This window comes from Salmo trutta, chromosome 6 (genome assembly GCF_901001165.1).
Source record: "Salmo trutta chromosome 6, fSalTru1.1, whole genome shotgun sequence".
Taxonomy (NCBI): Eukaryota; Metazoa; Chordata; class Actinopteri; order Salmoniformes; family Salmonidae; genus Salmo; species Salmo trutta.
In genome coordinates this window covers 48,824,864-48,848,505 of record NC_042962.1, presented here as the reverse complement: position 1 = coordinate 48,848,505, position 23,642 = coordinate 48,824,864, and the positions used below count along the sequence as shown (strand labels likewise).

The 23,642-nt window shown below is 43.4% G+C and overlaps 2 protein-coding genes across 4 annotated transcripts in view; both read right to left on the bottom strand.

Moving 5' to 3' along the window:
• Positions 1-15,993, bottom strand: part of LOC115196097 (sodium-driven chloride bicarbonate exchanger) — a 44,617-nt gene extending 28,624 nt beyond the window's left edge. Inside the window, exons 1-3 of one of the 3 annotated variants that reach the window (XM_029756646.1) lie at positions 15,679-15,993; positions 13,822-13,869; positions 812-893 (exon numbers count right to left, since the gene is read on the bottom strand). In XM_029756646.1, coding sequence (XP_029612506.1) covers positions 812-893; positions 13,822-13,869; positions 15,679-15,726 — 178 coding nt within the window. In that variant the 5' untranslated portion in view covers positions 15,727-15,993. Of the gene's footprint in view, positions 1-811; positions 894-12,188; positions 12,689-13,821; positions 13,870-15,678 lie in introns of those variants that run through there. The other 2 variants (XM_029756647.1, XM_029756648.1) reach the window with 2 other exon arrangements.
• A 3,578-nt stretch (positions 15,994-19,571) lies between these two features.
• LOC115196095 (T-box brain protein 1-like) lies at positions 19,572-23,521 on the bottom strand. Its single transcript, XM_029756643.1, has 6 exons — positions 22,966-23,521; positions 22,580-22,734; positions 22,367-22,488; positions 21,902-22,054; positions 21,706-21,767; positions 19,572-21,146 (listed from the first exon to the last, which is right to left on the bottom strand). Exons 1-6 carry the CDS (start codon positions 23,484-23,486, stop codon positions 20,537-20,539), a joined length of 1,623 nt encoding a protein of 540 aa, XP_029612503.1. The 5' UTR covers positions 23,487-23,521; the 3' UTR covers positions 19,572-20,536.
• Positions 23,522-23,642: the final 121 nt, after the last annotated feature.

The following is a 23,642-nucleotide window of genomic DNA, read 5'->3' as shown; positions in this document are numbered from 1 at the left end:
CGTCATGTGTGACAGCTTTAGTGTGTGGCCTGTTACAGTCACAACCACCACAACATGCATCTCTGAGTCAGCCGGCAACACAATGACATCAACAAAACATCCAACATGGTATATATCACAGTACAATAGAGTAAATCTCCCTTTGAATGTGTCGTAGAGACTATTACGAAAGACAATAGGGCAGCCTAGGACATGCCTGGTTGAAACACTGAGGACCCCGGAGGACCCTGGCTGCGAGTCAAGACGAGAGGTTTTCTATAAAATGATCACAACATCCCTCAGGCCGGTGAACTTGCTGATGTGATGGAACGTCTGTTCTCTCCCATCCTGCTCTCTGTGGCATGAAAGTGACCCACGTATTAAGACATTATTGTGTGGCCTCTGTGTGTGTGTGTGTGTGTGTGTGTGTGTGTGTGTGTGTGTGTGTGTGTGTGTGTGTGTGTGTGTGTGTGTGTGTGTGTGTTTGTTCCTCGTCTTCACTACAGTGTCCTCTCTCACAAATCCATAGGGTCTCCTTATGGGGTAGCAAGGAATACTACACCAGAGCAAATACAGTGTGACAGTTTCCACTGCAGGCAGAACAAATAATCATGGCAACCGTGAGTGTCTGAGAAAGGTCACTGGGTGCATTCCAGTTCTCGTAACCTGCTCCCGCTCCTTGTCTACTTGTGTCCTCTCCTTCCACCCATAAGTGATATGAAGTCACAGACTATGTAAAAGCAGAATAGGGTTAGGTAGCGGTGGAGACAAGGGGAGACAGCCGGTTTAGACTAATTGAGAAGCATCCCTTAAACTGTTAATGTTGACTCACCTTCCAGCTCCTCCTTCTCAAAGTTGGTGTTGAGCATGGAGCGAGTGCCCCCTCTGTCCAGGACCGCCTCCTCATCAGTCCTCTATAGGAGACAAAGAGAGAGAGATAAAGATAAAGATAGAGGGAGAGAGAAAGAGAGAGAAAGATAGGAGAGAGAGAGATAGATAGAGGGAGAGAGAAAGAGAGAGAGGGGAGAGAGAAAGAGAGAAAGATAAAGAAAGAGAGAGAGCGGGGAGAGAGAGTGAGATAAAGATAGAGAGAAAGAGAGAGAAATAAAGAGAGAGATAAAGAGAGAGAGATGAAGGTGGGCCGAACAGGCTGTTGTGGAGCGGGTCGGGAGTTAAGTTCCTTGGTGTCCACATCGCCAACGAACTATTATAGTCCAAACGACTTAATACGCACATGTATTTACAGTATGTACAGTATAAAGATAGCCATTCCTTTGCACATCAAGAGATTTTCACAGAAAAAGCGCAGAGTGCTGTTTTTTTAATGGGCCTAGCACACGAGTGGTGAAATTGGCCCAGTGACCATTCCACCATGTCAAAACGACCATTCTGTACACGGAGCCAAATTTGAATGAAGAAAAAAGCCAAAACTCTTATATAAGAGGCCTCTGGCATCCTGCCATCCTCCTGCTGCAAGAGGATGAGTCCTTAAATAAACACACAGCAGCTTCATGATGCTAACTTCATCAGACAGTCACCATGGCAACACATGTGGCCAATCACAATTTTTATGAATTCACCTTCCCTGACTACCCAGATAGTTTTATTGTTTTAGTCAGGTTTTATATTTTTTTTCTTACAAGGATGCTTCCTCATGCGTGTGGTCAGATATATACTGACTCTCACACAGCTGCCGAGAGGAACACTGTTGTTGACCCAAAAGACTGTCCTGATAATGGCTAGGATTGTTGTAGGAGAAATACTGGTTGTGGGGTCGAGGATCTCAGAGGGTTGATGGGGGGTGTGTGTCCCCAAATTAACATGTTTCTGTACAGGGAGTTGTAGGCTTAATCTTTTTGCCAAATAACATGAGGTGACATAGGAGGTGCTGGGTGCCAGTGGTAAGCTGGTAAAACATGAGTGTCACGGCTATACTCACAGATGCCGCGTAATGCTAGTTAATTCCCTTTGGTAATCAGCCACACTTCATTCACAATCATCTCTAAGCACAAATCAATGCTACACTCAAATCATCTCTGGATACTGCTGAGCTTTTCCATATTGCATCATTTGACAATCTAATCAGAGTAGATTGTAATCAGCACTTAACGTGATTGGAAAACGTAAACAGTGAATCTACAGCACTTTGGTTAGACGGTGTAGAACCATACAACAGTGTATTAGTAATACAACAGACATGGAAATGAGCTACAGATAACAGTGGTTGTATTATTCCTATCATGTCGCTTAATTATAGAACTTTTTGATGTTTTTAGGCCTGTAGCTGGCGGAAGCATCTCAGAACCTGACACTGGCTCTACCCCACAGCTTCCAAAGTTACATTTGAAGTCGGAAGTTTACACACACTTAGGTTGGAGTCATTAAAACTCAGTTTTGGCAGGTCGGTTAGGACATCTACTTTGTGCATGACACAAATCATTTCCCCAACAATTGTTTACAGACAGATTATTTCACTTATAATTCACTGTATCACAATTCCAGTGGGTCAGAAGTTAACATACACTAAGTTGACTGTGCCATTAAACAGCTTGGAAAATTATGTCATGGTTTTAGAAACTTCTGATGGCCTAATTGACATAATTTGAGTCAATTGGAGGTGTACCTGTGGATGTATTTCAAGGCCTACCTTCAAACTCAGTGCCTCTTTGCTTGACATCATGGGAAAATCAAAAGAAATCAGCTAAGACCTCATAAAATAATTGTAGACCTCCACAAGTCCGGTTCATCCTTGGGAGCAATTTCCAAATGCCTGAAGGTAACACGTTCATCTGTACAAACAATAGTATGCAAGTATAAACACCATGGGACAACGCAACCGTCATACCGCTCAGGAAGGAGACGCGTTCTGTCTCCTAGAGATGAACGCACTTTGGTGTGAAAAGTGCAAATCAATCCCAGAACAACAGCAAAGGACCTTGTGAAGATGCTGGAGGAAACAGGCACACAATTATCTATATCCACAGTAAAAGGAGTCCTATATCGACATAACCTGTAAGGCCGCTGAGCAAGGAAGAAGCCACTGCTCCAAAACCGCCATAAAAAAAAGCCAGACTACGGTTTGCAACTGCACATGGGGACAAAGATCTTACCTTTTGGAGAAATGTCCTCTGGTCTGATAAAAAAAGAACTGTTTAGCCATAATGACCATCGTTATGTTTGGAGAAAAAAGGGGGAGGCTTGCAAGCCGAAGAACACCATCCCAACCGTGAAGCACGGGAGTGGCAGCATCATGTTGTGGGGGTGCTTTGCTGCAGGAGGGACTGGTGCACTTCACAAAATAGATGTCATCATGAGGCAGGAAAATTATGTGGATATATTGAAGCAACATCTCAAGACATCAGTCAGGAAGCTAAAGATTGGTCTCAAATGGGTCTTCCAAATGGACAACGACCCCAAGCATACTTCCAAAGTTGTGGCAAAATGGCTTAAGGACAACAAAGTCAAGGTATTGGAGTGGCCATCACAAAGCCCTGACCTCAATACTATAGAAAAATTGTGGGCAGAACTGTAAAAGTGTGTGTGAGCACCTCTAAAACCTCTCTTTTACACCAGCTCTGTCAGGAGGAATGGGACAAAATTCACCCAACTTATTGTGGGAAGCTTGTGGAAGGCTATCTGAAACGTTTGACCCAAGTTAAACAATTTAAAGGCAGTGCTACCAAATACTAATTGAGTGTATGTAAACTTCTGACCCACTGATGAAATAAATAAAAGCTGAAATAAATAATTCTCTCAACTATTATTCTGATATTTCACATTCTTAAAATAAAGTGGTGATCCTAACTGACCTAAGACAGGGAATTTTAACTAGGATTAAATGTCAGGAATTGTGAAAAACTGAGTTTAAATGTTTACGGCTAAAGTGTATGTAAACTTCCGACTTCAATTGTAAGACGCCAGAGCCTATTAACATAACAAAATTATATCACAGAAGTCAAATGTGAAGCAGTTTAGGTGTGGCTCAGTTGGTAGAGCATGGTGTTTGCAACACCAGGGTTGTGGGTTCGATTCCCACAGGGGACCAGTACGGAGAATTTTTTTTAATGAAATGTATACATTCACTACTGTAAGTCGCTCTGGATAAGAGCATCTGCTAAATGACTAAAATGTAAAATAATAGGACCAAAATGAGTGGTGTCCCAAATTATTGTTTAGTTTGGCTATATGTGTTGTTGTCCTGCTGTTACACTGCTCTGTCTGTTTACAGCCTGCTAAGCTCCAGGCAGAGGTTGTGTCACGATCGTCGTAGTAATTGGACCAAGGCATAGCGGGTCGAGTGCTCATCTTAATTTTATTTGTGAACACTTTATAAACAAAACAAGAAACGAATGAACTAACAGTCTTGCAGGCTAAATACATCAGTGCTAAGAACAACCTCCCACAATACCCATAACAAACATACTCCTAAATATAGGACCTTCAATCAGAGGCAACGATACACAGCGGCCTCCAATTGAAGGCCCCAATCCCAAATACCTAAACATAGAATTAAACACCCTAGAACAGACATAGAAAGAGACAATATAGAACAATGACCAAAACCCCGGAATACATAAATCAAACACCCCTCTACATAAACACATACTCAAAACCATATAAAACAAATACCCCCTGCCACGTCCTGACAAAACTATAATAACAAATAACCCCTTTACTGGTCAGGACGTGACAGGTTGTTAAGGTGGAAGCCCCCCTGGCCTTGACCCTGGCTCTGGCTTTACCCCACAGCTGGAGCAACCCCAGCCTTAACGCTGGCCCTGAACCTGGCTTTAACCCACAGCAACCCTGGCCTTGTCCCTGTCCCTGGCTTTACCCCACAGCTGGAACCACCCTTACACTGGCCATGACCCTGTCCCCTGACCCTGGCTTTACCCCACAGCTGGAACCACCCTTAACCTTGCCCTGTGCCCTGGCTCTACCCCACAGCTGGGGCAACCCTGGCCCTGACCCCGGCTTTACCCCAAAGCTGGAAGTAACCCTGTGCCTAGACAGGCTCTACCCCACAGCTGGAAGTAACCCTGTGCCTAGACAGGCTCTACCCCACAGCTGGAAGTAACCCTGTGCCTAGACTGGCTCTACCCCACAGCTGGAAGTAACCTTGGCCATGACTCTAGCCCTGGACTCTACCCCCCAGTTCCCACAGGTAAGAAACCAGAGCTTATTAACATAACTAAATTATACCACAGAAATGAAATATGAAGCATCTTTGCAGTTCAGATCAATCTGAGCAGTATTACAAATGATTGTGTATTTTCTGCATTTCATTTAGAATGCTGGTCAAAAGCAGTGCACTATACAGGGAATACAATTCCATGACATACACATCCCGTGACTGGATGAATGTGGCTACAGACCAATCAAAAAGATGATGTCCTACACAGCCAGTCCTGGATGCTGAAGAAGATTAGGCTAGCCCAGGCCAGGTTGCTGGAGAGAGGAGGCACCCACACATGGACACCCATGTGACTGAGCCTAGAGGATCATGGGAATGTTCTGGACAGATGGTGGTGGGGTGGGCTTAGACATCACATTAGACCGTCTCAGATGAGGAGGGTGATTTCTCAAAAGAAGATCAAGGAATTACCAATAGAAAGTATACAAACGTTTTCAGGGCTGGTTTGTTTGTGAATGTGATATTGGATGTCAATCCCAATCAGCCATGTTATAATCAGAGTCCCTTTGGCGTAGGGCACGGAATTTAAAAAGTCATAAATACATATTTTTGTTTATTCTATGGTGTAGGGCAAAACTGTCAGGTGTACCCATTCGATTTATTAGGCAGCATGGCTGTCATAGCAGAGAGTGGAGCCCGAGAGACCACCCTTGGAGAAATGTGAAGGGTGACCGGGGGCAGACCCTGCTGCTGCTATCCCCAGGAGGACCCATGGCCCCCTGGGAAATCCCCTCGTTCTCAGTGACATCATAATGAAATCCCCCCACCTCCTGCTCCCTGGCAGCTAGCCCATTAGAAACATGTTTGGTCTGATATAACAACAATGAAATAACCTATCAGAATGTCTTATTATAAAGTCTGGGTCTGATCAAATATTTTTCCTCCTCTTCAGGGTTGAGTGCCAATTCAATTTCAATTCAGTGAATTCAGGAGATGAATCTCGGTTCAGTTCATACGTATAAGTGTCATTCATTCATCTTACATGATACTCATTTTATTAATGAATCAAATTTCAATTCACTTCCTGATCTGAGGGAGTTGGAATGGAAAGGACACCACCACTGACCCCACAACACAATCTTAACAGAGACTTGCTCATGAACTCATGTTGAAGTCTCGTTAGATCAACACGTTGAGAAAAGAGGTCAATAAATCCTTCTAGAACGCCAACTGTCTTTCTCTGTGCCGGGACCGCTATAGGAAGATGGAGTGGTGCTCCGTGTCTTCAGTTCAGTTTGACAAATGAGACAGCGTCTCCGGCCTGCAGCAGGTTTCTGTCTCTATCTATTAATAGCATCATGTTGGGGACGGGATCTCCTGCAGGCTGCAGAACACTGATGGAAGAGCGGAAGAGAGAGCATCCCCGCCACAGATTTCATCGCCCCACAAATGCTAACCTTTTGCCATAGGTGTGTAAATCCCAGGATCTAACCCTGGATGAGATATACACAGCACGGATTAAATCAGCTCCTATCATGCTCTCTGCCTGGTGACGACATCAGAGCAGCCAGCGCGAGGTGGGAGTAGCTCTCCATGCCCGCACACATGCGCGCGTGCGCACACACACGCACACACACACACAAATGCACAGAGAAATGAGCACGCTAACAAACGCATATCCAGGCCTAGTTCTGCAGGCAGTTAGTCAGCTTGATAGGAATGAGCAGAGCGACACATGTAGGGGGATGCTGCTGTAGCCCTGGACTGAAAACCAAAGGAGGACGAGGAGGTTGACATCATGTAGGGGGAAGGGGAAGCTGCTGTAGCCCTGGACTGAAAACCAAAGGAGGACGAGGAGGTTGACATCATGTAGGGGGAAGGGGAAGCTGCTGTAGCCCTGGACTGAAAACCAAAGGAGGACGAGGAGGTTGACATCATGTAGGGGGAAGGGGAAGCTGCTGTAGCCCTGGACTGAAAACCAAAGGAGGACGAGGAGGTTGACATCATGTAGGGGGAAGGGGAAACTGCTGTAGCCCTGGACTGAAAACCAAAGGAGGACGAGGAGGTTGACATCATGTAGGGGGAAGGGGAAACTGCTGTAGCCCTGGACTGAAAACCAAAGGAGGACGAGAAGGTTGACATCATGTAGGGGGAAGGGGAAGCTGCTGTAGCCCTGGACTGAAAACCAAAGGAGGACGAGGAGGTTGACATCATGTAGGGGGAAGGGGAAACTGCTGTAGCCCTGGACTGAAAACCAAAGGAGGACGAGGAGGTTGACATCATGTAGGGGGAAGGGGAAACTGCTGTAGCCCTGGACTGAAAACCAAAGGAGGACGAGAAGGTTGACATCATGTAGGGGGAAGGGGAAGCTGCTGTAGCCTTGGACTGAAAACCAAAGGAGGACCAGGAGGTTGACATCATGTAGGGGGAAGGGGAAGCTGCTGTAGCCCTGGACTGAAAACCAAAGGAGGACGAGGAGGTTGACGTCTATCTGATATCCACGTTTGGCGAGTTCAGGGTTGACCTTGGAAAGATGCCTGCCATTGGCTTCTCTCCCTCCTCTCTGTTTACTCGACACCAAGGCCATTCCCAGGCTTATTCTCCTGTACTCTATGCACTCCACATAGATGTATTAGAAATGGCAAGTAGCTGCATTTTCTGCATTTCCCATCAGCAATTATCCATGATTTATTATGTGTCATTTGACTATTTACTGAAAGCGTAGTCTTATTCTTATCCATCTCTCTGGGAGACAGAGGAGGAGAAACACGTACAGTTGTTTGGTATTCAGTTCAGCGCTACAGCAGCCTCCCCCATCTCCCTACACGTGTTGCTCACTGATGCACTCTGCTCCTTCCTGTCAAGCTGACTAACTGCATGTATCATCTGTGCAGTGTAGGTCCACAGGGCCATTTGGGACACAGCCTTGAAAATAGAGCCCTGAACAGAAAAGGGACAAGGAAGAACTTTATCATACCATTTAATTGAAGTTTACAACAGTCCCCCTTTAAATCAGGACTGCGTCTAATATGCTTATATTTGCTGATATACAGATTTGGCGCTAGAGGTGGGATGGGAGGGGTATCGGTCGTCTATTTAGTAAGTAAGCTTTGTCCGAGCCAGAACGGCCCAAAGCACAGGAGGCTTTATCTCCTGTTTCTGTAGCGTGAGGCAGATTGATGTACAAGTAGTCCCGCTGGACAGGGCGCTAGTCTATCGCAGGGCCTATCCGGCGTATGTGACAATAAAACATCTCATCTAAACAACCCTGTAAACAGGTTTCCTGCGTCGAATCCAAAAACATCAAGGACACACGTTCTTTATGAAGTGAAAAGGTACAAAAGTGAATATTAACACAATCGTTTCATTTACTCCAGGAACTTGATTACCGGTTTTGTCTGTCAAATTGTACTTTTTGTCGCCGTTTTCCGTGACAGTGACGAAGCAACAAAAAACAAGAATCAAGCCGAAAGCCTCCAAAGCCAAAATCCCTCTACGGATTACAAACAGCAGGTGGCCCGGAATAGAATTACAGCTTCACAGGTGGCGCTTTCATTCCCCCAGCCAGCTAGCCTATCAATACAATACACCACTGACCCAAATCAGCCCCCAACCCTGGGACACCACAACTGACCCTGAGTAACCTAGTAGTCTGTATCCCCACCAGCCACCACTCATTCTAATGAGTTCTGACATTAATGAACTATTATGGAGTGGGTGTGACTGTGACCTTGGGAATCCACAAAGTCAGTCAGTGTTTCCTGAGACCTGAGAGGGGTCGGACCACCAGGAAGCTAATTGACTTAGATAAGGGTTGTGACTAGATGGAGTACAGCTACCACTGAAAGTTACTTTTTGTAGCAGGTTAGGAGAGCATTTTAGCTAACCTTAACCCCTTTCCTAACCTAATTCAGTCCAGATTTGGATAGTCCATATTTTCTATCTGTAGAGCATCATACTATCAACAAACTATCTGTTGATAAGCAACTGCTTGCTTAGGTTATGGTTAGGTTTAGAATAAGGGTTAGGGTAATGGTTAGAGTAAGGGTTAAGTTTAGGGTTAGGATAAGGGTAATTCTCTTAACCTGCTGTGTAAATTCGAACCTGCTATGAAAAAGTCTCTTCGTAGCTACAGTATATACCATCTAATCAAAACTCTAGATAAGCTGTACTAACTGATACTGGTAACAAGGACAACCCACGAAGGAGCACTGGAGGCTTGGAGGTGATGACAAATGAGGTAATATACACTGGTCCTATGTTTCATAAGCTGATATAAAAAAATCCCAGAAATCTTCCATACGCACAAAAAGTTTATTTCTCTCAAATTTTGGCACACATTTGTTTACATTCCTGTTAGTGGAGATTTATCCTTTGCCAAAATAATACATCCACCTGACAGGTGTGGCATATCAAGAAGCTGATTAAAAAGCATGATAATTACACAGGTGCACCTTGTGCTGGGGACAATAAAAGGCCACTCTAAAATGTACAGTTTTGTCACACAACAGCACAAATGTCTCAAGTATGGAGGGAGCGTGCAACTGGCATGCTGACTGCAGGAATGTCCACCAGAGCTGTTGCCAGATAATTGAATGTTAATTTCTCTACCATAAGCTGACTCCAATGTCGTTTTAGAGAATTTGGCAGTACGTCCAACCGGCCTCACAACCGCAGACCACGTGTAACCACGCTAGCACAGGACCTCCACATTCGGCTTCTTCACCTGCAGGATCGTCTGAGGATTGGTTAGGCCTATGCCCTCCCAGGCCCAGTCATGTGAAACCTATAGAATATATAATGAAAATATTTCCTTATAGGAACTGTAACTCAGTAAAAATGTTGAAATTGTTGTATGTTGCGTTTATATTTTTATTCAGCATAGAACCTAAATGTTCACACACACACTACGGTGTGTGTAGCGATAGCACCTGCGTTCCCCTCACGTTAGGTCAGTACGAACCGTAACAATCTCTTCATGTCCAATTTTGTGATAACGACATGTTCTCATCAAACAGACAAATGGTCAGATGGCTTTCAACAAAGAGCACGGCGTGTAGAGGTCTCTCAACTAGCGACCGATATGTTCTGAAATAAACTGCACCGAACACTTCCAGTTCCCTTAAAAATGACTGTCAGCTTAAAATGACTTCCTTTCTCGTCTTTAACTCCCACACACGCTGCTGGACGTCATTCCTTTCTTCGATAAGAACCTTGCTTGAGATTTCCTTCTCCTTGAGCATTTTTTTTTTGAATGACCGTATTCAAGGAGATGATGATTTTCAGCACAGGAAATACATTCTTTTTTTTTGGAGTTCGAACAAGAACTGGTTTGATAATGCACTAAACGTAACCAGTTGAATCAGAAGTGTAAATCCAGGGCTGGAACAAAAGTCTGCTAACAGACAGTCTGCAACCCCAGGGCCAGGGTTGCACATCCCAGTTGTAAACCACCTACAAATCAAAATTACATCCTGGGACTTCAGGTTGACCTCTGGCAGAGAGAACAATATGATTGACTGCTGCACTAGAGGAGGTGGTCTGCTGATGTTATCTTTCAGGGGGAACTATTATGGAACTCATTAAGAAACAATAAACACAGAGGACGTCTCCTAATGTTGACCGAAAGGTGTGCCTGGGTTATGTACCCATATCCTTGCCAGTAAAAATCACAGACCTATCGGTTCACACGGGTGTAGGGTGAAGTTGCCCCTTGACGCTGACCTGAGGTCAGCTATGCTTTTTTCCCCCCACTAATGGTTAAGGTTAGGATTGGTGGAGGGGACGCTGATCCTAAATCTGTACCTAGGGGAAACTTCACCCCGGAGCTTTCACACGAGCCGTTTCCAGGAAGCCGGGTAGGTTAGAATACAGCTTTCCAGGACACACACACCAGCCTTGTGACCCAATTTCCACATTCCTCATGTGCCTCTCAGGGAGTTCTGTGACGCACGGAACCTGCAGAGATGATCAACATTTACCTTCATAGGATATCTAGGCCATGAGGTATACATTAAAGAACATCTCTACTTATTATTTTGACCAACAACACGTATGTGAATCAGAAGCATATATAGCATGTGACTTTTCACAAAGCCTCATCTATTGGATAGAGGATTACTGACTGTAGATCAGTCTAATGTGGATGAGAGTACTGCACATGTATTTCAAGCCAAGGGGATTCTATATAGCTACAGCTAGTGGATTAGCATGGGTGGCGCCCCTTACACCAGAGCCATCTGATTGGATAAGGGCAGACGTCGTCACAGGTCTGATCCCTACAGATGGCCGTGGTTACCGTGGCAATGGCAGTGTGCTCAGCATCAGCATCACAGCAGAGCTTCTCGAAGCCATACCTCTCTATCACAGGCTTCCCTATTCACTTAGTGAGATCAACACAGTTTAATCCAAAACCTAAAAAGACATCAACAAACAGCAATGCTTCTGAAGTAGCCACAAACGGACCAAGACAGAGACAAACAAACAGTTTAGGTCATTTGCTTCTCTCAAAGATCAATCGGGTTCATGACAGTGGGTATAATCTCTAGCTCGATCTCCCACCACTCGCAAAATGAGAGTGCTCAAGACCCATCTGTCAGTAGCTCCTCGGGACCTTTTCCGATGCCAGGAGATCTGCAGCACAGCTAGCCTCTACTGCAGAACAACAGCAGTGATCAGGCATCGCATTAACCAACACTATAATACTGAACTGAAGGCCATTCACTCTGCCCTGTAGTGACTTCAATGTTAATCCGCCAAAGCGTTCAGGAAAGCGTCGAATGGCCCGTTTGCGATCCATCAATAATGTTGTATAGTGTTTCTGTCCAATGTCACTGTCGAGAAATTATGACGTGAATGTGTGTATGATAAGTCTGCAGTGGTATATTTTCATAACCCCAAATATGAGCTAAAACGCCAATCAGGATATATTCTTACATGAACATAAACAATGTTGTGATGCAACAATTAATAGTTTATGCCACCTCAACATCATCAGCATTTCCATCCCATTCTTTGTGCCACCCCCTATGTGCCAACCTCCTTCAGGTGGCACAGGCTAAACCCAGAGGCATACCTGGCAGTTAAATCCATTGGAGTTGGGGTCCAAGCTCCCTGATAACATGGCGCGTCAGTGTGGGCAAGGATGCCCGAGATTTCTCCTTGGTTTTACAGTGGTCGAGAGACCGCAAGACGGAAGCTCAGAATCCAAGCCCCGGACAGAACCTGTTTTTGTCAGCTGGAGGTATTGGCGGTAAGGTCGAGCCAGGCTCTTCTCACCGGTTCCTCTTCCCCATGCCAGCCAGCCTCCTCCTGACAGCAGCTTCGCAACACAAACAAGCGCTTAGACTGCCCAGCTCTGATCCAGACGGGCTCCGATGTTTTCTGACAAGCATCCATCCACCAATCCCCCGTGAGATTAGCGAGCTGCTGACATCACCGATGCTGGGCTGTGTGGTGTTGTGGCCCTCTTATCTAAGAGAGGCTTGTATCGAAGTAACGGTAAGCAAAACACACACACAGACCCTTCTTCTGTGGGGTTCGAACTGAAAAGCCCTAGGACTTCTTACCGCTGCACCTGCCACATCTGATTCATCCCACCTCCACAGGGACAAGTAATGAGGCGGTTCTACTCTGCAGTCATCCTGTGTGTGTGTGTGTGTGTGTGTGTGTGTGTGTGTGTGTGTGTGTGTGTGTGTGTGTGTGTGTGTGTGTGTGTGTGTGTGTGTGTGTGTGTGTCCTGCCTATGACACTACTGTACTCTGTCTGTGCTGCATGGTCAGCAGAACACTGTGGCAGAAACATGCTGCAATGGAAATGGATCCAGCGCTTCAAGCGATTCTTCTGCTACACTACCTAATGACACACATTCCCAGTGGTACTGGATCAATAACAATTTAGGCACGGGTGATAAATAGGATTGTTGGGGAAACTATCAGAAATGTGATGAAAAAGCACTAGCATCTCTCTTAGCTGTGTCTTCTCTCCCCTCTCCCTCTCTCCCTCCCTCTCTCCCTCCCCCTCTCTCTCTTCATCTTGCTCCCTCTATCCGCTATAATTAAACATCCAAGGGCGCACAGCCGGTCTAGGCACTTAGCTCGCTACAGTGGGGCTGGCTCTGCACAGTCGGATCACCCAGTCAGACAGAGATGCCCCACTGATCCAAGAACATTATGTCCAAGAGAACAGGCCTCTGTCTGCTATGCCCACTCTGCTCTACAGACCTCCCCCGTCTGTCCACACTGGATCCACTCCAGCCAGAAGACCAGCCAGGCTCACTGTGTCTAGGATTAGGACTCAACATTCCGTCCCATCTTGACTACATCGCACACTCTTCATCTCCAGTCTCCAACCCTAACTCCCAACACCCTCTCTCTGCCCAATATATGCCAGCATATATATTTCTGATGTGGAATCAGTGCGCTTGACTCAAGTTTTTGCTGAAGTCTCCCGTTGATGTCAATGACTGATTTCTGTGAAAGTCTTGGTTGGGGAGCTCTGATCTCAACTCTGACTCAGGTCTTTGGAAGCTTGCCAGATGGATGTTCCCGTGATATTCATAACCAAGGCGGTTTTATATGGATACCTGCACATTTGCTGCATGAAGTGGCTTATCTGTAGTGGAAATCAAAGGGACTCATGTATCACTGAGCAAAAGTAGTAGGACTTATCCTGCATGCTTGGCTTGGTATGAAAGCAGAAGTACTCACCACATTCTTGTGTCCTTGAGGTATCTGAGGGCTCTGGGGGCCTGGTTCCTGTAAATAACAAGGTCAAAGTACAACATCAATCCACAGGACATTGTTCCCATGCATAATCCAGTCTTGCTTAGTTACGCATCTTCACACCGGAAGTCATTGAGTGCTATGCGATCACTGCCGGTCCCCAGGTTTCTAATACAAGTTACATGACATTTTTTGGTTTTTCATACAGTGAGGATTTCCACAGAACTCTCACTCATACTATTACCTCACTACCCACACACGACTCTTAGCAACTATGGCAACGCATTGGGATTCAGGAAACACGCTACGGCTAGGCAGCCAAGAGTTATGATGACAGGGCACTGCACTCTGCATTGGGTCAGTGAACAAAAGCATCCCATGTCATAGTCAACCTACAGCACTGGTTAAGTAGGCTCACACAGACGCCTGTTTTATCAGTGTAATTTATCAATGTTTTTTCTCTTTTTATTTACCAATGTTGTTTTTCTTTTTATAATGACCTATTCATAAGAAGGGAAACAATGCTTTCAACAGCGTTTGAACAAAAGTCATATTTCTCCCCTCCCTGGCTTTGAGGCGAGAATCCAGCACGGCGGCCATTCCTCAACGCGCCATCACCGGAATGCTAAACAGGACCTGACCGCTGAAACAGGCACAGTCTTTGGACACCACTGAGTGTCGTCACCCGTTTAATAACATATGGTCTCGATCCAACATGCAGAAACGTGTATAGATTACGGTTCAATAATCTTGTCTATGACCGAGGATTGGCCATAGAAAGAGTGTGTCCTACAGGGTGAGAGAGAGAGAAAAAACCTCTGGTTCTTATGGGTGAGTGGTGTCTCTGTCTGTGGCTTGCCTTAGTAATACACCTATACATCCTAATGGGTCCAATCAGATATCAGATGAGCCCGATGTCTACAGTCTAGTAGTAAACTACCATAACAGCATGGGCCCGTGAATTTACAGCTGTCCTTAATTATAGGAGCTGGAATTTACAGCTGTCCTTAATTATAGGAGCTGGCTCTGTCCAAAAACTCTTAAATTGATTATTTTATTTGCGTCATAACCAGTGATTGACAGACAGACAGACTGAATAGGAATTCACCATAGTCCTTCTACCTATGAAGACTTTGGTGATCAGTGGTGATTTTAGGTTGCGTCTGACTCGGGGTCCTGATGAACATTCACAAGATGACAGACATTCTAAAATCAGCTCCCCCATAAGGTAATCCACAGCACATACCACAGGCACATCAACTGCACACTCGACAAGACGTGGCCCTACGTCATCCGTTATCAATAACAAAATGTGTCAGCTGTGGCATTAGAGGAGAAATTAGTGGATATAAAGAAAACGATGCATTAGTAATAGGTAAATAAAGATGACCCTATCTTTCTAAAAAATCTGGTTAATTACAGTATTCTATAGGTACTTGACGTTGTAGTAGACTATGCAATAAAAACATCAACATTCTGGAGTTTTATTAGCCCACTTTGATGACCATATTAATGTAGGTCTGTTGGTCCAGAATAAAGAAATCATCACAAACATTACAATGTCTCGATATTTGGGATAAAACCGTCTTGGCAAACCGGTCAGTAAAACTAGGTTATAACCTACTTACCTATATTAAGCCTAATACAGTTTTGTCATTTTCGAATGTAATAACATACAAAGGCTATCTATGATTTATTTCAAATGTATTGCACACACAGGCTGATCTATGGTGGTGTGTTCAATCTCCACATCAAGACATTCTCAAATCAACGATATGAAATCCATTTTCCAGTGAAAACACAATGGTTGCCTATTGTAGGTTGCCTATGGGACATCCTTACCAAGGGTAGTAGCGGCTCCATTTGTGCTCCTTGGTCCGTTATGTCCATATTTTCCTTGCCTCGCTTTCTCTGTAGACTTGATACGCTCCTATTGTCTTCTTCTGTCTAGTGCCGGGCTATATCAGGGTGAAGCCTTATATAAACTGGGCCTATTTTCTCAAATTAAGGTAAGCATCCTCCTCGTCCAGTCCTACATCATTTAGGCATGGGGTAGCGATTTCCCATTAACTCGCTCAAGCTTGGAGAGTGCAATTTGCGCTACATGACGAGGTGGAGCACAAGTGAGGCAATGAAGCGCAGCACGATATAGATTCCGTCTACAGTGGCGCGCGTTGCTCCAAGTTTGCCCACATGTCGACCTATTCTTAAAAATGACCCACAGAATATTGGTTTAGGACAAATTACACTCCATAGAATAGGATATGAACGCACGACACCGGAGAAGCTCAGGATAAAACAGAGGTAGGCTCTAGTAGCTATCTTGACAGATATGTATGTTCATTTGGGACAATATTTAATTAGGTATTAGGCAGGCTATTATATGCTACCAAGGACCTATTGTAATTAAATTAACTACACACAAAAAAAACACGTAGGCTACTATATTTTAATGTTGCCTATTTTGGTTCTGTTCCCTATGTGGTTAACAAAGGATCCTAGGATTGCTGCCCGACCCATGAAATTAGCCTATAAAGCAATTCATTTGCTCTATTGCAATCCATGAGGGGAAAATTGGGGACCATAATCGAATGGCCTACTACACAAATTGTAAAATACATGCAGATAACGATGGACCATTTCTATCATGGCCCACATGTGTGCGCAGTGAGATGGGATATACAGCACATTCACCCACATATGAAGTCGTTGACTGAAATCCTTTGAAAAACGTTACATTGGTGCCACCTAGTGTTCAATGGGATCTGTCAAATCAAACTGAAATATTTGATTAATAAATTGGCGTAATTTTCAGTAGTCAGCTCATTTCTTTTAAAATGCAATGGTCAACATTAATCAAAGCGCGAATACAATACAAATATAAAACAAATATCAATGGAAAAACCAAATATATCTCCAGTCACATCGAGATAGATTTAAATGAATGACCATTAAAACCAATGAATACCCGTTTCCAAGTCAATTCTGTGGTACAACTCAAGATAAAGTTGTTGATAGATTGATTGATAGAATGTATTGGATAATTAAAAGCAGTAGGCCGCTCCAGCCGGAGACATTACATACATCAAAAAGAATCGAGGATAAAAACAATAAAACCCGATGGCTTATTTCCATTGTGGTCCTCATTTTTTCAGCAAGATGACAGGTGGGAACGATCAACACTTCACATGCACACAATGCAATTAAAAACAACAAATGCAATTTACAGCAATCCCATTTACAACAGCAACATCTACAGCACAGAGGGTGCCCGTTTACGAGTCACCTCGTGGGAGAATACCCCTAATCAAACCGCCATGGTATTTCTCAAATATTGTCTAGTTTGTTTGGGACACCTTAAAGCTATTCTCTGATGAGTTCAGGTAGCTTGGTAAACTGTTCCACAGAACTGCAGAAGACTACACACAGTTTTTCCCCATGGAGAGCTTAAATCTGCAGGGAACAAAGGTAGTAAGAGCGCCTTCTGGTGAAGTACTGATGTGTCATTTACACAGCTGAAATAATTATACAGATTCAAACTACTTTAATGTCCTCAAGAAGAAATTCCATTTCGCAGCAGTCATAGTTAATATGACAAGATCACATATTAAACTGTGAAACACTACATCTGAAGAAAAAAAAGCAATGGATATTTACAGAATATTTACAAAAAGTCAGCTGGGCCTGTATTTGCATGTCAAGGTGCTTAAAGTGCATATTAGTCCAACCCTAGATATTTGGAGGGAGAGTTATGGACAATTTTGTTGGTAAACCCCAATTTAATCTGAGTGACTCCTGTTTCCACCTTGAGCCATTTCAGTTCTTCAAAGTGAGAGGGTTCAAGGTGTGTACGAGCTGGAACCTTCAGATCGAATCTAATCTTATTCTGAGGTCTGATGCTTAAGCCTGATACCCTGGGGGGACTGCTGTGCCACGAGGCACACGCATAACCACGATGACATTGCACTATACTGTTTTTATATGCAGAAATCTAGATTTCCTGATTCAAATGCATGTGTGCACTCATTCATTTAAATTCAAGATGACAGACAGTGAAGGGGAAACGAATACATTGACATGGATACATTCTAGAATGTCAACAAATAGTGTACGAAGAACCCCATTGAAGGGCAGGATCAAGTCCATATATTGTCTCCTTCCAGCACTATAAACTGCTCTTGGTCCAGCCCCAGAGGAACCGAGATGAGTATGTAAGTATTTATACATTTACATTTTAGCAGATGCTCTAATCCAGAGCGACTAACAGTAGTGAGTACATACATTTTCGTACTGGTCCCCCATGGGAATCGAACCCACAACTCTGGCGTTGCATGCGTCCAACTAAGCCACAATGTGTATATGAAGATGTCTGAACAACTTAAGCCATGACCTGGTAAGAAAGCCAAAGTTAGGATATGCACTTAAAGATGATTGCCAAAAAAGGTTTGTTATTGGTATAGGCAATTAAACCGTATAAGTGTAGCCTAAACCAGTCAAGTTTTGATTCACACCTGACATCTTCACAACAGGTTGAGCAGTGGATGGTAGATTGATGTTTCCAATGAGCCTCTCCAGTGGCCTTGCATTCAGGAAGTCAGTCAGAAGGCTGGTCTTTGGGAAGGGCTGCTCTAGTAGCAATGGGCCTTAGGAGAATACATAGCAAATCTTTATAGATCCCCTTTAGCTTTTTTGGAGCCTGGTTTGACAGCATACCATTACATTTTTGGATACTCACCCCTTTTTGATTAGGCTAAAAAGCAAGTGAACGCTCAGATTCCGAATCGGTTTCTGTTGCACATTAAAGATTCTTGGGGGTGTGGTTCGATGTGGCAGTTCATGATGTTTGTCCCCCATGGGTCACCATAGGAACAAAAGTCAATACTTCCTCAAAATAGTGAGATTTTTATTTTTAATCTGTAAATAATTTGGACGTTTTTGCACGTTTTAGTCGGCCAGTTGTGTGTTTGGTGCAGTATTTCTCAAGTAAAAAAATGCCTGACGTGTTGTCACTGATGGTATGTCAGGACGGATGGTCTGTTTACGTTTCTACCGTTGTGACTAGATTGAGCAGGTCTACTACAGCTCCATCTAATGGTCAGCGTCCGGGGAAAACAGTTGTTGACAACTGTAGCATTGTAGTTGTGCCTAAACCTCTCTTTTCCTAACCTACCCTCATTCTCCTAGCCTGTTATGTTAATTCTAAACTGCCACGTTAATTATCCTAACCTGCTATGTAAACAGTCCCTGGTTTGGGATTGGGCCACGACTACTTTCTGTTAATCTCTCATAGAAAGACTACTGGAAAAACAACTCGTAAACTTCCAATTTGGCAGAGTTGCCCACTTGGAAATTATCATAAACAACCAATAAGAAGCTCTATGCAAATAATGTACGTTATATTTAAATATATAAACACAGCTGAGCAAATTGCGCAATATTTTTGTTCTGGGTTAACCGAGATTAATTTTGTGTAAATACCTCAGTAACTGTCCAGTGAAAATGTCACTTTTAAAATCTTTTTGTTAGCTCATACTCAAATAATGTTGTTGACTCGTCTTATACTCGTATTTGACGCCAAAGCATACATTTGAGAAAAAACAAATAAAAAATGCTTACTATTTCCGCATATAATGTGAAGTCAGGTTGGCTCATTGGCGGAGTTGGCCAATCAACCAGTTGGCCCCCACCATTGTGTAATTGGGGTATGCCCACACCATTCAAACACCGAAAGCTTATTTTCAACATATTTAATTATCATATTTTGTAAGGAAAAGTATTTCACTCATATTGTAAATTATAGGTCATATAAATCTGGAAACGCTGGACAGTTACTTTAACACTAAAATATTTTATTTTTAAAGAAAACTTCAAGTCGCCGAATAAATTAAAGTTATTTGACAAATTTAAAATACATATGTTAAACACACATTAAACATTATCAAGGATTAAAAAACAAGTTCAGATTACTTATGTCCATTGTGGTCCTCATTTGACTATCTTTCATCTTCAGTTTGCTCCATTGTTCACACATCTGCAAGCAAAGCAGCAACAGCACTAATAAACCATCATACCAGGTATAAGAGAAAAGGAACTGCAATTTATCCATCTGCTTTTAATCGAATTTATAATTTTACTTCATTTTTAGATAATGAATTAGTATACATCCTTTCAAAGACTACAACAAATTCCCTCTTGACCTTTTTGCGTTGGGCATTGATTTATGAATATGTCCTTTGTGTTTTGAAGCATTGGGCTACTTACTTTAAGTACAGTTGTTATTACTCAGAACCTTGTTTTTTTTGTTGCAATAGTAAAATACATTGTGGATCCTATGTAGCCTACTAAAGCCAGCACAATAAAACATAATGCCAATGAAACTCAATGCAGGCTAAGACATGAAAACTTTCCAAAAATGTATTCAACAAATCAAAAATCAATCAAATCAGTCAAATTAGAAAACAGGATTAAATTAAAACATCTAGAGTAGGACTACAGCTAATGTTAAATAGATACATTATTATAGCTTAAATAGATTTTTTTTATCGTTAACATTTTAATACTTCAGTCATATCCACAGCCAACTGTAGGCTAATCCAAAAATGCAGTCTAATGAAAAAACGAATGAACGATGTCCAGGTGAGTATTTAGACTGCTCTCGTTGATGTCAATAACCTAGGATGGGATATCTCTTCAATTCAGTTTATGTCTCTATCCAACTAGACTCCGAGATATCTTGTGGTTTTGCGTCTTCAGAGACACCCGCTGGCAAACTCTCTTTTGAAAGTGAGAGGACCTCGTCAAAGTTCGCAGTACCTATAGCGTGTCCATTAGTCCAGCAGGACAGAGCCGGGCTAGACGCACCGCAATACTGGGGTGAGGTACGCGCAAAATCCGTTGGTTCTGAGTAATACGCAAGGGCTCTACCCGAACTGTCCGTCGCGGACAGCTGTAGAGCCTTTCCAGCTGCTGCATATGACAGCAAAGCGGCCGTGTTTTCAGTCGCGTCATTTGTGCGGGGGGCGTAGTCCAGTCTGTTGTTGGTCGGTGTCACAAACCATCTCGGTGATGCCGCCATTGTGTCCTCCTCGCTGGTTTGCGGTGACAGCATGCTGCTAGTTAAGGGGACGTTATAGTCTAGTCCAGACGTAGCTCCTGCGCTAGGGCGGAAACAGGACTTGGCATAAGTGCTAACGAATTGGTGCTGAAGGAAAGAATTAGCAAGAGCATATCTGGCACCAGGCACAAACTGAGCGTAGGTCGAGTCACTCGGTGATGGCGTCAACCGGTCACTATCGTAGCCTGTGTAGATTCTAGACATATCCAAAACAATCAATTAGGAAATTTGAAAATAATACAAATGAGAAAGACCTAAAATAAAACGTTTCCACAAGTATGGAGTAACAATGACATGGAATTATAGAACAAATTTAAAAAGCACTCCGGAAGTCTTACCGTTAAGCCTAATTCATCTCCGATTGTTTCTTACACTCCATTTAAAAAACGAACTATTTGAAGAGAATATTGGCAAAAAAATCGAACTTGTCTGTCCACAGGAATTCTGACACGTAAACTCAGAAATTCCCAATGGAACAAAAACATGCGTGTATCCAAATCCGTAATGCTTTTCAAGATCGTTTACATCAGAATGTAGTCCTTAACTTAAAGCTGATATTGAAGAAATAATTTTTAAAAAACGATGGTTGTTTTAGAAGTGACAGTATCGTCACCAATAAATGGGGAAAAGTCGTGCGTAAAGCAGTCTAAATTCAGTCACAATTTGAGATTCGAATAATTCCAATAGAATAATATTTAAATATGTAAGGCTATTTAAAAAGAAAACATAGGCTAGGCGAATATATTTTTACTTACTTGTCATAATTGTCCCGAAAACCTTTTGCGAAAGGATTGTGGTCTATTTTCAGCTGTGTTATCTGAAAGAGGAAAATAACATTAAAAAGGCCTAGTCTACTGTCAATTTGTGAACCACCTTTACCCCAATAGGAACATTTTTGCCTAGCCCCAAATAAGAAAATAAATCAATATTTGAAGGAACGAATTTCCTTACGTCTGTGTTCTGGTATGCTGTGACTGCAACGAATTGCGTCTCGGGGAACGTAAATGATTGTCTGGGTTGGCTTGCGTTCTCGGCCCCATCCTCGTGCACTTCGACCACATTAAGACGGGGTTGGTACCTATGGAGGGACTGAACGACAACCATCTGAACAGAGGACATGAAAAACAGGTGTTAATTGGGGCATCTGTGATCATCTCTAGAGACAAAGAACAACTTGAAGATGATTTTTTTTACAATAAATACAAAAAACTTATGAGAATAAATTCTGAATTATTTCATACAATATGGTTGATAAATGCATAAAACATTATTTGTAAAGAAAATCTCTCAATGCAACGTCTCCAGACTTGAATATAGCATATTTTCAAGACCTCTTTCAGCATATATATATATATATATATATATATATGTGTGTGTATTTGGGGCTGTACGAAATTAGTACCATATTAAACTTACCTGCCCTGCACTTTCCAATGCCCCTTTATTATTTGCCAACTTCAGTTTTCCAAAAGAAATTTCTTGACGCATCCAGTGCGCGCCGGTGTTCGGAGAGTCTGGATGCATGTAGGACTTGTTCCCTATAAATTAATTATTGAAGACATTACTCACTTGTCAGAAAACCTCACTTGGAAAGAATAGAAGGGGGAAAAGAAAAGTAAAATCACTTGCCTGTCCCATTTGAGTCAGCTTTGCCGCAGGGTACCCACTGTCCTCCTTGGAACCGCCAGTGATTAGGGTCCGCGAGACTGACGTCCACAAAAATATTGTAATTTGCCGTCGGATCAAGTCCAGATATATTAAAGCTCAGGAATGGAAACATTCGTCTGGAAGTGGAAAAAAAGATTCATAGGAGTTTTATTTCCTTTACAAATTCCTAAATCCTGCAAAATTTTTAGAACGAAATTAATTATAATTTGAACTATTGCTGTGGCCATATTTTGTTAATAAACACGTCAATCTACTTCGTCCAAATAAGTACGGCAGTTTGCCCACTATGTTGACATTAGCGAACATAACGGCAAGGGCGGCGAGAAAGGGAACGGGTCAATACTCACCGCCCTTGTTTAGTGATGATCATCTCTGTTTGGTGCCTGTGAAACGTGAGCCACAGAGCCCTATTGCAGAGATAAACTTGCGCTTTACCAAAAACCATCCCGGTTTGCATTGCTGAGCTCTTGTGGAAAGCACCTCCTTGGTGGCCATGCCCATATGGCTGGGCGTAAAAGTATCCGGGCGCTGGGAAGCCTTGAGGTGACGTGGTCAAGAGGCTATTATATGAGCCTTGCGTGACCACAGGATGGTGTGCCATGTAGTGACCCGAACTGGTGATGGCAAGGGCCGGGTAGGTGGCTCCGTGCAGTGTCCGGTGTGGGAACATGGTACCAGGCGAGGTAGCAGACGCGGGCTGAGCTTGGCTGGGCTGAGACGAGGGATACCGTCCCTCTGTAGATCCATGGAAGGTATGACGAATGTCACAGACGGTCTCTTGAGCAGACTGCCTACTGCTTCCCTTGTCGCCGTCACCAAATAAGTCCTCCGAGTCGATAAAGTCGTCTGCTTCTGACGGATTTGTCATCCCTGTGGTTTCTTTATTAGAACGTGTTAGGTTCCTCTATTTAGTTCAGCCCCTCACTAGAGGAGAGCATAGGGTGGCTCTGGGTAGCGAGTTCAGACCTGTCTGAGCTGTGGTAGTCGTTATCCATATCATTGGGCGTTGGATGTTGAGATGCGA

Coding starts and splice junctions, on each gene's coding strand:
- LOC115196095 (XM_029756643.1), bottom strand. CDS start 23,486: ATGACAAATCCGTCAGAAGCAGACGACTTTATCGACTCGGAGGACTTA. Junction 22,055..22,366: donor CATTGGAAAGTGCAGGGCAG/GTAAGTTTAATA, acceptor TCCTCTGTTCAG/ATGGTTGTCGTTCAGTCCCT. Junction 21,147..21,705: donor TTTCGGGACAATTATGACAA/GTAAGTAAAAAT, acceptor GGATATGTCTAG/AATCTACACAGGCTACGATA.